Raw genomic sequence first — 17,134 nt, 5'->3', positions numbered from 1 at the left:
GTAATAGCCACCAAGATGACTGGGATGTCTTACTCCCTCCATTGTTGATGGCCTATAGGACAGCAGAGCATGAAACCACTGGATACTCTCCAGCAAAGTTGATGTTTTGCTTCAGCCATTTTTACTTGATGGAAACCTAATCCAGTATGCCATTGACCGCCTACCTCAAATAGATATCAATGAGAATCGCGCGCGTCCTATAACGGAAGAGGAAGTGAAAGGAGCAATCCACTGCACGTCAAGCGGGAAAGCTCCAGGATCGGACGGTATTCCGACGGAAGTGTTTAAATGCGGGGACACGCTCTCATTCGGAAATTGACTGAACTATTCCAGAGTATATGGGACACGGAGCAAATCCCTCAGCGACTGAAGAATGCCAGCATCGTCCGCACCTTCTCCCAAGCAGGGCGCAAAATACTTGCTTTTAGTTTGCTTTGAGTTTCTTCTTCGACAGTGGCTTTTTCAGGTGACACGTCTTCAGCAGCGTCATTTGTTCTGTTGCTCACTTCGTCCCAACTGAAATGTCCTTGACCGTGATAACGCCAAAGCCTGTTGGCATGCACCACTTTTGGCTTACCTCGCCGACCACATTTAATTCGGAAAGTCACGTCTGAGAGACGATCCACTATGTCATATGGGCCTTCCCATGGAGAAGACAACTTAGGAGACTTCCCTTTGGTCTTCCTGGGATTATATAACCATACCTTGTCTCCTGGTACAAAGCTAATTTCAGTAGATCTCTTATCATAAGTTAACTTCATCGAATCAGCAGACGTTTTCAAGTTTGAACGCTCTTGATGGTGAATATCATCCATCCTTTCCGATAACACTTTCACAAACTCTGACACATTCTCAGGCAACTCTTCATAAGGTGGCGTCCTGTTAACAGATCCACTGGCCAACCGAAGTTTCCGACCGATAGACCCAAGACAGCATTTAGTTATTACCAAGGTCTCTGGCAATCCTGAGTGATGCCATTCGGGCTTAGTAATGTTCCAGCAACATTTGAAAGGCTGATGGAAAGAGTATTGGAAGGCCTACAATAGAGGATAGCCCTAGTGTACCTGGACGATGTCATTGTATTTGCAACAACTTTTGATGAGGAAATGTCCCGGTTAGAGGAAGTATTCAAGCGTTTGAAAGCAGCATACCTCAAACTCCATCCCAATAAATGCCACTTGTTCCAGAAAGAGGTGCTTCACTTAGTGAGATTTAAGTGAGCATGGTGTGCGAACTGATCCTGACAAGGTGAAAGCAGTGCGTGACTGGCCAACACCAGACAATGTAGGAGAGTTAAGAAGTTTCTTGGGACTCTATACCTATTACCAGAAGTTTGTGAAGGACTTTGCAACTATAGCGGCCTTTTTTAGTCAAATCATGTAGTGGAGCAAAGAAGTTTGAATGGACAGTTTCTTGCCAGCATTCTTTCAAGACTTTGAAAGAAAAATTGGTCTCCACTCCACTTTTAAAGTTGGCTAAATCTTAGTCAGTAAAACCATAAATGTCAACCTTTTGTTTGTGTAAATAGTGTCTTCTTTGGTTTTGTTAATCATTTATACTTATAATTTCCTAAAATTAATTATATTCAACATTAAATAATGGTATAGTTTGAATTAAGAAGTTCATATATTTGATATTAGACCTTGCAAACTTCAATGTTGTATTTTTTCAGGCGTTCAGTAGAGATGAATATTTTAGGCACACGTAGACTTGTAGAACTCTGTCACAAGATGCCTCATTTGGTGGTGAGTTTAACTTTTCTGACATTGCAAAAATAGATTTTTGGAAATGTTAAGAGAGTGTGATCAAATGTAATCTTGAAACAGATTATGATTGATGGATCATACTTTTAATTTTATTAATGAGAGAAAAGTCTTCTTTTTGACTTATCAATTTGTAATATTGTTCTCCTAACCACTTGTATCATTCAACATAAGGTAAAGTTAAACAATATTAGTGGTGGTGTTTAGAAATAACAAAGGAAAAACTGTTTTCTTTCATAATATTTTCTATTCTTTAAGCAAAGAAAAACAAAAATAAAAACAGTTTTTTAAAATGTCTTACGAGGATTAGCTAGTGGGTTAATCCATCTCAGGTTTGATTCCAAATCATGAAAATACAAGATACTTGGATTACTAAAAAACTGGACTCGAAATAATGTTCCTCTCACAACTCTGAGATAAAGTCCAAGGATGGACCTTTTTTGTCAGAGGTGAAGAATTTTGTAGTTTGAGTTGCTCAAAAAGGCTTTACTAGCAATTTCTAATGTTTTAACCCTTTAGCTCAGTTGTTTGAGCACTTACTTTGCAGTGGTCCAAGGTTAAGATCCTGCTTAAAGGCGATGAAAATAAATTGTATTATTACCACCTAGAATTGCATTTCTTTACCTTTTCGATACCAGGTCGTTGCCTCCCTAAACTGTTGCAAGCCACTAAAATGGAAATTCAATGAAGAAACATTTTGATTTATATATGAATATTCTGTCAGTTTTGTTTGTTTTCATTAAATCTCTCAAAGGAAAGGTTGAGAAACACTGACCTGATGAACTCCTTCCCACCCCCAAAATATTAACAACAATGGAACTAAATAACTTAGGAAAGACTATTGTGCACTATATGTTAATGGATATCTAGCAAATCATTTTGTACCTTTGTAACACCATTTATATATATATCATTAAATTTATTATGAGCTTTGTTGTTCAAAAGGAAAGTTGTTAATATACTTAAAGTTTACTGATCTTGGAACTAAGTTGGATTTTAGGTATATAGTTCTTGCTGCCAGTGTAAAATGAAAGCTTAGAATGCAAGCAATATGTGTATTTGTGCTATAATAATTTTAATTCACTGAACACAGCCAGTTATTCACTTTTCAAATAACAGTAACGTATTACTTTTGTAGGCACTGATTCATGTTTCCACAGCATATTGCAACTGCGACAGAGATGAAGTGGATGAAATAGTATATCCCCCTCCAGCAAACCCACAAAAAGTTATAGATGCTTTAGAGTGAGTATTTTCAGCGCATTTTAGAGTATACTGGAAGAATAAACTCAAGAAACTGACGTTTTACTCTTAATTCCTTTTGTGAGCAGTATTTGGCATGATTATTACCAACCCCTTTTTTAAGCAGAAGCTGGCATAGTTACTATTGACCTATTTTATCAGTACTAATAACAGGTCACTCTTAATGTGTGCATGTAGTTAAATGAAAAAATCAGTCATAGAGAAACTTTGAGCATTAATGTAATAAATCCTGGAAAAGACTTCTGACTACATAAATTATATCTTTATTTGAAAGGATATGGGTGGTGGTAGTGATGCTTTTGCTGTGTCATTTATAACTCTCCAGACCAACAAGTGTGTAAAAATACTTCCAGAAGTTTATCAACTGGATTTTTCACAATACTTTTAATAACACCTGAATTTATATACTTTTAAAATAGGGCATTAATTAGTGAATTCAAGTCGTTTGTGAAAGGTTTTTTTAAACACTGATGTAGCTGAAGAGTCAATGATACAGTTAAAGTGCTACCACCAAACATGTTACCTCCCTAAACTAGCGGTATTATATAGTTTACATTTATAAGCATATGTGTGTACTGATATTATTGTGTTGTTAACAGCATGTATGAAAGAAAATCTTAAAGAAATTAGTGCCTATAAGCTACAGATTTTTGATACAGTCACAAGCCAGTCTATGATTAACTGGATGTGCTAATGAAGGGCAAGAGTAACCTTGTAACAGATTATACTTTTAATTTTCTGTTTATTTTCACAGGCTCTGTAGTTTAGCATTGAAAAATGGGTGAGATACTTTTATATTCTTTTTACTGGAAAACAGTTTAGGCCTTAACTTAATTGTTCATATATATTTATATATATCTAAAGAATAGCTGCTCTGAATTTAATACTTGGTTTATAATAACTAGCTCGGGTGTATATCAGAGATACTGAGTTACAAATAGAAAGCAGAATTAAATATGCAAATATTATGAATGTTTCAGCAAATATTAACTTGGTCTCTTAGATGGATGGATGAAGAAATGGTGGCATCAATCACACCAAAACTTCTGGGTGATCGTCCTAATACATACACATACACTAAAGCTCTTGCTGAAAATCTTCTTGTAGAGGAATGTGGCAGTCTACCTGTGGCGATTGTCAGACCCTCTATTGTTACTGCAGCATGGAAGGAACCATTCCCAGTGAGTTGATAAACTAGACAGCATCATTTTAATAACCTTGGCCACTTTTTAAAACTTTCTCAATCTTCTTGTATATTCGGAAGAGTTTTGTTTATTTTTTCTTTTGTATTATAAAGATTATCATATAAGGGAACTTACCATGTTTAAAAAAATGTGTCCTATAACAAAATTTAATTAACTGTTTTAAGGGGATTGTCATATCGAAGTTTGAGTATCTAAATTTGTAGAAAGATTGTTCTGATAAATGTATATATGTTTCATGTAAATGTGTTTTTGTATATGTATGCATCTTAAATGCTTGTTATTATGATTGCAAGAGTATGATATTTGTAAAGATTGAGTTGCATTGAAGATTTTTTAATAGAAATGACTAACTAATGATGATATCTAAGCTATACACTACAGTTTCTGTCTTTCAGGGCTGGGTTGACAATTTTAATGGACCTACTGGCCTTATCGTAGCTGTAAGTGTGTACATGTGATATTTTAGCCTTCATTCTGAAAGATTAAAATAGATTAAGAGGTGTGATAAGTAAAGTTAAAAATAAATTGACAAAATATAAAACATCTTACCATATTTTGTAAATTCCATTTTTTGAATATTATATAATTATACAATTTACTAATTGGCAGCTTGTGTGACATTATATCACAATAAAACTGATAGTATTTTCAATAAGTCTTTCTTTGCCAGAAGTGAGATACTTTTATATTCTCCTTTCTGGAAACCAGTTTAGGGCCAGTAAAGAAATACTTGTTGAAAATTGTGATCAGTTTTTGTTGTCATGTAATGTCATACAAATTATTGATCCACAGATTAGGCTTTGCTTGTGTAAAGTGTTATATACCATAATAATTTATACTTTATAAATAACTGATACAAGTAGCATTTCAACCAAAGCTATGTGTGTTGCATACCAAGTGACCTGATAAGCTCTGGTATTAAGTAAAAGGTCTCATTGGCAGCAGTATGCAGTACATGAGATGTATGGTCGAAAAGCTATTACATTCTTTTTTAAGGGCCAGTAAAGAAAGATTTATTAAAATCATTATTTCTCTTATTTTAATATAATATAACAAGAATCACTAATCTATAGATCATGCTTTGTTGGCATGAGGTGTTAGGTACCATAATAACTGACATGTAATGTATTCTTTTAAATCTAATTTGATCATGCTAGTTTCCAAGTTAAATTTTGAATATTAAAAACTTTATTTGCATAAAATATATTTAGGTTAGATTACAAAAATTTGAAGATAATTGTTAGCACCTAAATAAATTTAACCATTTCTATAAGGTTTATTAGGTTTTGAACAAAGTATAAAATCTTCTATGTAACAGGCAAATGATATTTTTTTCCTTTTAGTATGTTGTATATCTATAAAAAAAAAAAAGTCATACTTCATTAGCTTTCTTTAATATAGAATGAATATTTGATTTTTCTAATATAATTTCATGTTTCTAAGGTTCATCAAAATCTGTCTTCTTTGTTTCTTTAGTGGAGGGAAAATCATATTTGTTGGTTTAAAGTGTTGGTATTAGTTTCCTGTTGGCATAGTAAAGATGGGACAAATATCTGATCCAAATCAGATTAAACCGGATGTGATTATGTATTAAGTTTGCATGGAATCAGATAATTATATAGTATTTCTATCAGTGGTTATCTGACAATGTTACAAGACATTATACTACTTGCATGTGAGCTATTCATAACAGGTATTTTACCATATGATGTTTTCTACCAGATTCTAAACATAGTAGCTTTTCCTCTAGCAAAAGGGTGGGAGCCATGGTAGTCATAATATGGATAGTTATTACATAGTTAGAAAAACATCACCCCTACCAGTTGTACTGCCACAGAAAGTCAGAGTAGCAACAGCAACAACAAAAATGGCAAACACAATCCAAACAACATTCTCGATGGGCGTGTGTGGGGTAACACAGTCTCATGTCACCACGTGCCCTCAAAGGGCATACAACTGCCACTTGCTCATGCCAAACTGTACACCCTCGTGTATATCCTTATAAAGTTTCAAAGAACAATGACAAAGTAACTAGTTCAATGCTATATTATAAGGAAGTGGTAGGACATGCCTGTGGCACATTTTCAATATGTATGGCCACATCTACTATAAGATCTGAAAATATCAAAGTCTAGTCAGACATCTGAAATGTGATATCTAACCACAACTGCTATTTGTATTATCCCTAGTGTACATTTTTTTCCAAATTATGTTTATGGTAGAACGTTGGTAACTTTACAGGCTAACTGTAGACTATATTTTTTTTAATGATAAATGTGACTATTTTGATTTGTTTGCTCTAATTTAATGCTTTAGATTTCTTGTCACTTTTTATTTCTCATCTGATTACAATTTCAGACAGGAAAAGGTGTTTTAAGATCAATGTTATGTCGACCAGGTGGGACTGCTGACATCATACCTGTTGATGTGGTTATCAAACTGATTGTTTGTGTTGCATGGTATACAGCTACACATAGGTAATGTAAGATGTTTGTAATGCTACTGAGCACTGTTATAATTTGTTGAAACACTTAAGATGCTTTTTAACATATTCTAATCTCTTTAATATTTGTCATTCTGTATAATAATGTAATATTCTAGTGTATTTTAAGCTAACACTATTGTTAAATGCAGTGAAATGTTTTTTGATATCACTGTAATAAATTGTTATGTCTTTATTTTTAATATTAGCTGTATGTAATATGATTTTTTAACAATCTTAGATATTAATATGTATGGTATGTCCACTTGACAATCAAAGTTTAAGTAAGTTCTGTATTCGTAAACCAGACATTGGTAACGTGGGTATCACAGTTTATGCTGAAAGTGAAGATACTGTGTGAACTCAGGCCTACAACTTGTGTAAAAAGAAAATGTAGGCTGTAGCACAGGTTAGAGAAGAAATAATTAATTATCATTACATGGACTGGACTTCACATTATTTTCACAAAATCTTTTGGAAAAATCCATCTAATAATAGAACACATAACAACATGTTTAACATAAACAGACATTTTCAAATATATATTTAATAAAACATAGAGAAGCATATTTTTACATTTTTATTCTTTAAATTTAAAACTCCTGGTGACCAAACTGTGTATTTCTCAAAATAATCAACCCCAGAACACATCTTCACTAGTCATTTCCTTTACTGCCTCATTTTCTGTAATTTCCAATATAAATATTATAATTAATTAATTAATTAAGCCAGGAAGTTGGATACTTTTATCAACCAAGTCCTTTCCACACAAAGATGTATATTATTTTCATTATTTTTTATTTGATTTTCAATTTTAGTCTTATTTCTTTGTACAAGATATATGAGACTAGTTTAAATGTTGGGCTTAATTTGATTACATGTACTAAATTAGATTTTTGATTTGAGAAACCAAACCTTTAGCAGAATATCCTTTTATGCCAACTTAAGAGCCTTTTACTGGAACGTTTGCATTCTGGTATATATAAGTACACATTGAGGAAGTTAGGGATTTTATAATAGTGCTTGTATTCTACCTTCAGAAATGTTATACCAACTCTAAACATTATTCTATTTCTTTCTTGCAGACCAAACAACATTGTGGTTTACAACTGTACATCTGGTTCTCAGAATCGTTTATCATGGGGAGAAGTGGAATCCATTGTTTTTCCCTTAGTATATACACACCCAAGTAGGGAAGTGTTGCGATATCCTGGTGGAAGTTTCAAGAGTAACCGTGTTTGGAACCAGATACATGTCTTTATTCACCATTTAATTCCAGCTCATCTGCTTGACTTTGTTGCCCGACTTATGGGCCGGAAACCAAGGTGAGCCAAAACTGCGTAATTATGATATATTTAGTTTCTAAGTTTTACACTTTGATCATGAGCCTGGTAGTTAGGATGCTCGACTCACAATCTGAGGGCTGCAAGTTCAAATGCCTATCACCAAACATGCTTGTCCTATATGGCTGCCCACTGGGTGTAAAAATTCTTGGCTTGCAAAAAATACCAGTCAACCCCAAACTAATTGGAATTAAGGTCTTAATGAGAAAAAAAAACATTTTGATCATGTTAAAATAACCTAATATGCATTATAATTATTAAAATTACCATTATGTCATAATAAACAAATTAAATTAGTTGTTTTGAAAGGTGAAGGTTTTATCAAAGCAACCGTACTTTTACTTGTCCGTCATTAGATAATTTACTTGAATTATTGATGAAATTTACTCTTTGATTTTTCAAAGACCTCATTTTGAATAAATTATGTTATTTTTATGAATAAACTTTACAATACCTTTTTATTTTTAGGTAAATCCTCAAAGAACTTAGTATTTTCTTCACAAAACTAAGTATTAATAAGTTACTTGAACTCCAAATAGGAAGTCAGTTTTTATTATGGAAACACTGTGTTTTGTAAAATAATTTACAATTGTGAAATTATAGTAAAATTGTAAGCTAGTGTAATGTAATTTCATTAACCCTGGAATGCCAGCATTACATTTTCAGTCATTAACACCAAGTAGTATGTGGTCATAGTGACCCCACACTGGTGTTCTAGGGTTAACATTAGGTGTACCAAAACATATTGTTTATAATAGTTAGTGCTTAAATAAAGAAGCATATAATGCTAATATAATAAGTTGGCAAACAATGACTTTATAAGCATAATAGTAGTTAGTTTTTGATAATACATAACTGAGGTTGTTGAAGCACTATGATTGAAAAATTGACTTTTCACAGTAGAAGTTGTCCTTGAAAAATGCTCTTCTATTTGACAAACTGACATTTTCTATGGTCTATGTCCATGTTAGATAAACCTGTATGAATGTAGATGATTGTAGGTGTTATCAGGAATATTCAATAACAGTCTGTATCGTTTATCCTTTGTTTCCAGTCCTTACTATGGCACCACTCTAAGTCAATTCAAATTTGTTTATTAATGCTGTGTTTCTGTTGATCATACTCTCTAGTCATGTGTGTTAAACACTACCTGTTCTCTGCATCCAAATCTGAAAAGCTTGTTTCAAATAATTGAGCATCTTAATTAATATAACAAGGACTTAATAGAATACTAAGTAATGTGATTTCTTTTAATAAATTAAGTTAGAAAACTTTAAATATCACATTTTAAAGATTGTGGCATACCTAGTTAGTTACTTTTTTGTGAAATATTTATTTGGTTTAGATTAGGTGAAATAACATTTATTGAAATTTCAACATCATTAAAATTCACAAGTAATTTTTAATTTTGCAGTGAGGTAATGAAGAAGTTGTCTCAAAAACTGTACAAAACAATATAGGAAACCAAGGCATTGAATATGATTTTTAATCTGTGATTAGCTTTTATATAGAAAGTAGCCTTTTGGTTATAAAATGAATCTCTGATACTCTGGTGTACAATGATAATAAGTGATCTTTGACAAAAATCTTTGTTAAGATATTTAGTGAAGAAACACTCTTCCTTGCAATTTTCTGTCAGGATTCAGTTGTAATATGCGAGGTTTAACTTTAAGAAAATTATAATAAATTTAAAGCTAACAAAGTCTATTTGTTAACACTAACTTTGTGTACAAATGTTGTTTCAATATATCAAGAATTATAACTTTAGAAACTTGATATGCTGATTAAAGTACAAACTATATCCCCTTTACTAATCCTTAAATCTTTCTGTGGTCCAGTTAATTGTTAGTATCCATTCACTTACAATGATTCAGGAAGACTAAAAAAATGTCTCGTTTGTTTAATTATATCTGTGTTTGATTAAATATTAAAACTATTTACTCACTCATATTAGTGCAACATTCTCTCTCTCTCTCTTCTCTAATTAAGTGATGTTGGAATATTTACATTAATTGTTTTTCCTTCTTGATAACTCTTTTGTTAAACAGTGATGTTGGGGAAACATTCTTTGTGTGTTAGAATGCTCTCTGGGTTGTAGGGTTTACACGTTTTCTTCAACTTGTTTATAATGTGTGCTCATTATTTCCTAACCACTGCAGCCCTGGACTAGAAAGGTATGTCTTAAACCATTTTTTGTTCATAAAATTCTCATTACTCATTAGCATCATAATTGGATATTAATTTAGCACAGGACAGCATGGCCTGCTTGGTTGAAATAAGGAGCTGAAATGAATGTTTTCCTACATATACTTTTTTTTTCCTTTTGTGTTTTTTTATGAGTTAATTGCCATATATATGAGAGTATGTGTAAGTTGTGTTGTATTTCATTATTTGGTTCCCTGTCTTTTCTGTGACAACAACTTGACTTGATACACTGTTTAGTTGTTTTTTTTTCATATTACTGTTTAAACTGTTATAGTGCCTTTTTGCAAAACCTTTGTTGGTGAGTAAAAACAGTTTAATAGCCATGAAGAACTGGAATGCTGTCAAATCTCACAAATTACAAAATATTTACTCGTAATGTCATTAATTTGTGTGAGATAATCATTTTAACTTGAAGATATGTTACACTATACAAGTAATTTTTGTTCACAATTTAGGAAATCTCAGAGTGATGACATATTGATATCATGCAGTACTAACCAAAATGAAAGAAATGTTTTGAAATCACGTATATTTAATGGCTCATGGGCATGGTGAAAAATGCCAGCCTCTGGTAGTGCAGAGCAGTAAGCAGATTTTGGTTATATTATAAAGCACTAAATTCTGTTTCTAATGATACTAAATACAGTTTGCTACTATTTCTTTCAGTTCAGTAATCATATTATTATTGTGATGTGAAGTCTTATGAAACTGAAGTTTAACACTGTGTGAAATCATATGGAACTTATTTTGAATTCTTGAATTGGAACATTTGAAAGTCACCCATGCGTGTATGTAAATACATATATATACATATATATACACACACACATACACATTACTGTGGTAATGATTTTTCAAACGTATGAAATAATATCGAGCTTAAGTTTAGAGTTCTGTATTTATAAAGCTATAAATTACTTCCATATGGAGTTGTAAATGCTTAAAGGTAATTTATAACTTACATCTATTGCTTTAAATGTGTTAACATGTATATTCTTCTTAAGTTTAGAGTTCTGTATTTATAAAGCTATAAATTACTTCCATATGGAGCTGTAAATGCTTAAAGGTAATTTATAACTTACATCTATTGCTTTAAATGTGTTAACATGTATATTCTTCTTAAGTTTATTCTTCTTAAGTTTAGAGTTCTGTATTTATAAAGCTATAAATTACTTCCATATGGAGCTGTAAATGCTTAAAGGTAATTTATAACTTACATCTATTGCTTTAAATGTGTTAACATGTATATTCTTCTTAAGTTTAGAGTTCTGTATTTATAAAGCTATAAATTACTTCCATATGGAGCTGTAAATGCTTAAAGGTAATTTATAACTTACATCTATTGCTTTAAATGTGTTAACATGTATATTCTTCTGTTGGAAGAAGAAAAATAAAAGATTAGATAAGAATATAACGATATTTGACAATATATCTGTCTTTAAAACTACAGGTAAGAAGTAACTGTTTTAGTAAAACACATCAAATAAATATTACACGTGAAACACAACTAAAGAGTTTGGATTAATAAAACCTTTGAAGTCTAAGCTAAGCCATTAAACACACAAGAGAGGAAGTTGGAATTGTACCTGTCTCAAGCATCAACTTCGCTAATAAAGACATTATAGAAGAGATTGTATTACCATGTGACTGAAAGGATTGGATTAATATGCCTTTTAAACCTAGACTAAACCTCTAAGCACATGACCGAGGAAATTGAATCAACATGTCTTTGAAGCCTTGACTAAGCCACTAAACACTTTACTCAAAAGGTTGGGTTAACGTGCCCTTTAAACCTAGACCAAACCTCCAAGCACACGACTGAGGAAATTAAACCGGCATGTCCTTGAAGCTTTGGTTCAGATCCCAAACACATGAATAAGTTTGTGCTGCTAAAGCATAGAATATTATTGAGAGGTTGGATCACTATGTCTTGCTTTCTCCATACAAAGAAGTAATCATTAGTTTTTATAGTTCAGTAATTGAGGCTGACATTTATGTTGCATGCATAGACTAGAGAAGAATATCAGTAAAATAACACTAGTCATATCATTCATTAATGAAAGCCAAGAGTTGTTTGTCAGTATTGGTTATAACTGATGAAAATTTTCAGTGTTTGTTACACTGTACAGAACATAAGAAGTGCATAAGTGAAATTGTGAGGTGAATGCTATTTATATAGATAATTTTATCTGTTTATCTGGCATCACAAGTTGTTGTGAGGAACTGGTTGAACCAATTTCAATTAAATTATTTAGTAGCAGACATTATTAACATTTAAATCAATGATTTATGTGTTGAAATGATGTTTGTCTATCTGAAGTAAAATAATTTAGCTCACTTTAGACTATGAAACTTCCATTACAAGCTGTGACACCTGTCATAACACACCTAAATCTATGTTAGGATGTATCATATTATGAAACATGACATATAACTTGAGCCTGAAAAGTCTGTCTAGTATAACGTTTCTTTTTATACACTAAACTTTGAAGCTGTTCATCTTTCCAGTCAGAAGAGCAGATACTCAATTTAGTGGAGAATATGTTTCTACTAGTTTTCTTTTACTAAAATGAATGCATTATATTCCTTTCAAAATTCCCAAACCTGCAGTTGTTTCTCTCCCAGTTATACTTTTTAGAAATTACAGATGTAATCAAAAATAGCTTTTTTTCATCAGTGAAAAAAATCTTGGGCTCTGTTTTAGAATGGTACAACTGTATTCTCGTCTCAACCGAGCTGTAAACTGCTTAGAGTACTTTACAACTCACGAGTGGACATTCCATAGTAGCAATGTTCAGACTTTATACAAACAACTAGTCGGAAAGGACAGAGAGGTGAGTTGAATTTTGCATTAAGTACTTAGAATGAGCAAAATACAATTTATTGTCATCAACAAAGTTATTACAAAATATTATAAAATGGGACACTTTTGAGCAGAAAAAAAAAAGTCTTAATTTATATATAAAATCACATTGTTTGTTATTTCAAAAACCTTCAAATTGAAACACTGAGATTAAGAAAATTTTTAATGTTGATTGAATATCAAAGCACGTGGCATGAAATATAGCTTAATGTAATAATAGAGGTAATAGAAGTGAATTAAGTTATTAGGATCTTAATTTTTAAGTAATAGATTGTACTTAAATAAACTTGATAAGCTAGAAAATGTATATACTCACTTCTCATAAGTCAGCTCTTGGTTGTGTTCTCATCAACAGTGTTCTTTAAGAGATATCTTTGGGCTGGTAATGTGTATAAACTTAATTTTGTTATTAGATTTTTGACTTTTCCATCAAAAGTCTTGACTGGCCAAAATATTTTGAAGATTATGTTCTGGGATCCAGAAAATTCCTTTTAAAGGAGGACCCATCCACACTTCCAGCTGCTAGACGAAATCTTAAAAGGTAAGATTTGCACATGATCGCTTGTTTTGACAACAAATTATAACTATTTTAGTGACCATAACTTGAATGATTGAAGATTGTGTTCTTATATGTTATTAAACTTTTTCACATTTAGTATATCTAACATAATAGTAGAAGTAACAAAGACAAAATTAAATAATCATGAAATATTTTATAGTGGCAGGTATTAAATATAATGAAAATTAAACAATTGAACATCTCTCTTCACAAGCAAACATTTGATGACGATATTTTACAATTTTAATTCAATCTAAAAGATTGAAACTTTGTATGTAACAATTGTATATGTAGTGTGAATGTTCATCATTTTACTTAGTAAGTCTAGTTATTGAGAAAATCAACATTTTACTTGCAAGCTTAGTTTTAAGTTATTTAAAACAAAATTACAATGACCAGATTACTGCACTTGTGTTTATGTATCACACTTTTAGACATTAGTATACATGATTTTTATCATAAATGAAGATTAACTGAATCACAAAACATCTTTAGTAAATAATTTCTGTTGCTAAGTTCCTAAAATTTTAAGTACAATTAAGTAAAACATATTAATATAAATTTTCAACAAAACTTTCCTATGTCTGTTTAAAACTCAATTTTATTTTGAAGAGTATTTCTTGTGTTTCTGCTGCAGAACACTCAATAGGTATTGGCTATAAAAACTGCACAGAATCTACCAATATTAAGAGTTGTAGGCAGTAATTGTGACTTACTGTGTGCCCCTGTTAAGTGCTACTGTGCATCATTCACAGGTTGTATCTATACAGTCAGCTGGCAAATCTTATCTTCCTCCTGGGATTCTGGAGGCTTCTAATGGTGCGATTTGCCTCTGCCAGACGTCTATGGTGGTTTATTCTGTCCATTGCAATGCGATGTTACAGGCTAATTCCAGTCTCTTTGACCTAGGGAAGGTTCTACCAAATGCAAAGAGAGAGAAATTTTTGGATCTTACAGGTGAAGCAAGACTTAGAAGAGAGCACCTTTACTTATTGCTTTTTATTTATAAAAAGCAAACTTCAGTAATGGGAACCAACGAGGTGTAGACAGTTTCTCTCATAGAAGTAGGATAAAAATGGTTATTCTTATGTGTCACATGTAATATTTATAGATATATATATATAATTTGCTTTTCTCTGTAATTAAATCTTGTGACAATTTCATTACAATATGAATGTTTTGATATTCGTGCATGCATCTTTTTTTTGGGGAATAAATTAAACAATATTAGATGTTTAGCAAATAAACAACAACCTAATTAAGTTCTGTTTTAGACCGTTTAACAGAATATGATCCATGAATATTTAAGTTATGGATCCAAGTTGGTGCGTAAGGGCAAAGTTATCATTCTAAGCTGGTACTGGATTCTAATAACGTTTTTCAAACCAATATTAATATTGATTAATATTATCACAAGTAAAAAAAGATTGTTTTAATTGAAGAGACTGTCGGCCTATTATAATTTTTTTTTCGTTATAGTTTTTAATTAATTTAGGATCATTTTAACATCTGGGAAGGATTTTATGGAATTAATTAGTCTAAAATAACTCTTCCTTATAAGATTTTAGAAAGTGGTTTCTAGCAGTTATTTCCCTATAGCACTTGGCAAATGATTTTATCATATTTACCAAAGATTTACATTTATTTTACCTCATTTCTGTTTATTTATGGTTGAATTTTGTTTTCACAAATAAAAATTATAATCTTTTTAAATTTGTAAAATTATGGGAAAAATGAACTGATTTGTTTGAATAAGAGAAATATTCTGTCTATATAAATGTATAGTAAATACAGCATTTTAATTAGAATTTGAACATATTTCAGACCTTAAGCTAAATAAGAAACACCTTTCTTTAATGCTGTTGTTGTTTCTGGAATTAGTGTACTTTAACACTGATTTATATTAAATTTTGTCTCTAGTTAAAAGTTCCCTGTGAAGTGTTTTATGTTTATGTATAGCCTTTTCAAAATAATAAATACGTAGCAATGTTTCAAGCCTGTTCCACCTATTATACTAAACAATATCAACAACTACATAGAAAGTATAATAAATTTTAAGACATGTCTTTATACAAGATCATGCCCGTAGCTGGTTAACCTTACAGAACAATTTACATTATAACAGTTATATTCCCTAGCATTGATTAATTTTTGCTTGGCAGTTTATTTTTTTTATACAAGTAAACTATAACTTGTGTGTTGATCGTGTAGCTTATTAACTTAAATATATATATTTTAATAAATACAAATTATGCTTTCCAACAGAGCTGGTACATTCAACTTTTATATACTCCCAACACTAGTCAAATAAAGCCTTAAAGTTCTGACATTTTATCTGTTTAAAAGTATCAAACGAGTGCTATACAACCAATCTGTAACCACTAGCAGGTTACAATACCAGTGTAGTGGCTTGTTTCATCACCAGAACTTGAGTTAGTTACAACTTTGAAAAATTAGATGCACACTCACTTCCACATATGAATTAAAACCTGGAATTTGTGAAAAAAAAGTAGCAAAAACATAGAAATTTCTAATATTTTGTATTGAAGATTCAATTACAGCAATGTGTGCAATAAATTACAAAATTAAAAATAAGATCAATATTTAAAATGCACAATAAAGCTCATTATCTAAACAATGTTGATCCTTCTAAATCTATTGAGTTCACATGAGATTGAACAAGATAATTATTTACTTTTTTTTAGATGTAGTTGTTAAAGGAAATAATAATGGAACTATTTCCACAACTGTTTATCAGAAACCATATTCAGTCTCCATGCTGCCACATGGAAGATCACGTCACCTACTTTCTCAAAAAACTAGCAGCTTTTTTTATACTTATGTAGACAGAGTATTTAAAATTTGTCCTGGTTCTTCTAATTTTGAAAAACAAATTGAAGTATATAAAAAACATTGCTAACAACAGAGGTTATTATGTTGACATCATTGAACATGGAATAAAAAAAAAAGCACAGTTCAATTTTTATCGAGCAATGTACTAGATTAAACGGTGTCTATAATAAAATTAATAGTATAGTAATATTACCATATATACAAGGTATAACTAGCCAAATCACCAGTGTATTCAGAAACAATTTTATTCCTATTTTAAAACCATTTAATAAAATTAAAACAATATTTCTTAGTACTAAAAATAAAAAAGGTATATATCAAAGTAGGTGTGAATGCAACAAAAAAACATAATTTGAAATATCTTAATGAACATAAAGGTTATGTATGTAACACAAAAGTTGCTCATTTCTCCTCTTGCTGAACACTGTCAAAACAGGTAATTTAATATAATGGCATAAAACAATTTTAAATGAACCTGATACTCAAAGTGAATTGAATATTAGAGAATAAATAGAAATTGTGTGCTGTAAAATAAATAATTCATTGAATAATTAGAGTTGTTTAAACATTTGTTTAACAACAAGTTAAAGCTTGGAAT

General features: G+C 31.1%; 1 protein-coding gene across 5 annotated transcripts in view; it reads left to right on the top strand.

The window, feature by feature from the left end:
- LOC106459043 (putative fatty acyl-CoA reductase CG5065) overlaps window positions 1-15,678 on the top strand; it is a 122,958-nt gene extending 107,280 nt beyond the window's left edge. For 4 of the 5 annotated variants that reach the window (XM_013918617.2, XM_013918618.2, XM_022385420.1 and 1 more), the window contains 10 exons: window positions 1,673-1,745; window positions 2,902-3,008; window positions 4,030-4,207; window positions 4,627-4,671; window positions 6,590-6,708; window positions 7,799-8,038; window positions 10,216-10,230; window positions 12,966-13,095; window positions 13,538-13,665; window positions 14,439-15,678. In XM_013918617.2, the coding sequence (XP_013774071.1) occupies window positions 1,673-1,745; window positions 2,902-3,008; window positions 4,030-4,207; window positions 4,627-4,671; window positions 6,590-6,708; window positions 7,799-8,038; window positions 10,216-10,230; window positions 12,966-13,095; window positions 13,538-13,665; window positions 14,439-14,592 (1,189 nt within the window). In that variant the 3' untranslated portion in view covers window positions 14,593-15,678. The remainder of the gene's footprint in view (window positions 1-1,672; window positions 1,746-2,901; window positions 3,009-4,029; window positions 4,208-4,626; window positions 4,672-6,589; window positions 6,709-7,798; window positions 8,039-10,215; window positions 10,231-12,965; window positions 13,096-13,537; window positions 13,666-14,438) is intronic. The other variant, XM_013918619.2, reaches the window with a different exon arrangement.
- The last annotated feature ends 1,456 nt before the right edge of the window (window positions 15,679-17,134 follow it).

Source organism: Limulus polyphemus, unplaced genomic scaffold (assembly GCF_000517525.1).
Source record: "Limulus polyphemus unplaced genomic scaffold, Limulus_polyphemus-2.1.2 Scaffold551, whole genome shotgun sequence".
In the NCBI taxonomy this organism is placed as follows: Eukaryota; Metazoa; Arthropoda; class Merostomata; order Xiphosura; family Limulidae; genus Limulus; species Limulus polyphemus.
This window is presented reverse-complemented; position numbering and strand designations above follow the sequence as displayed.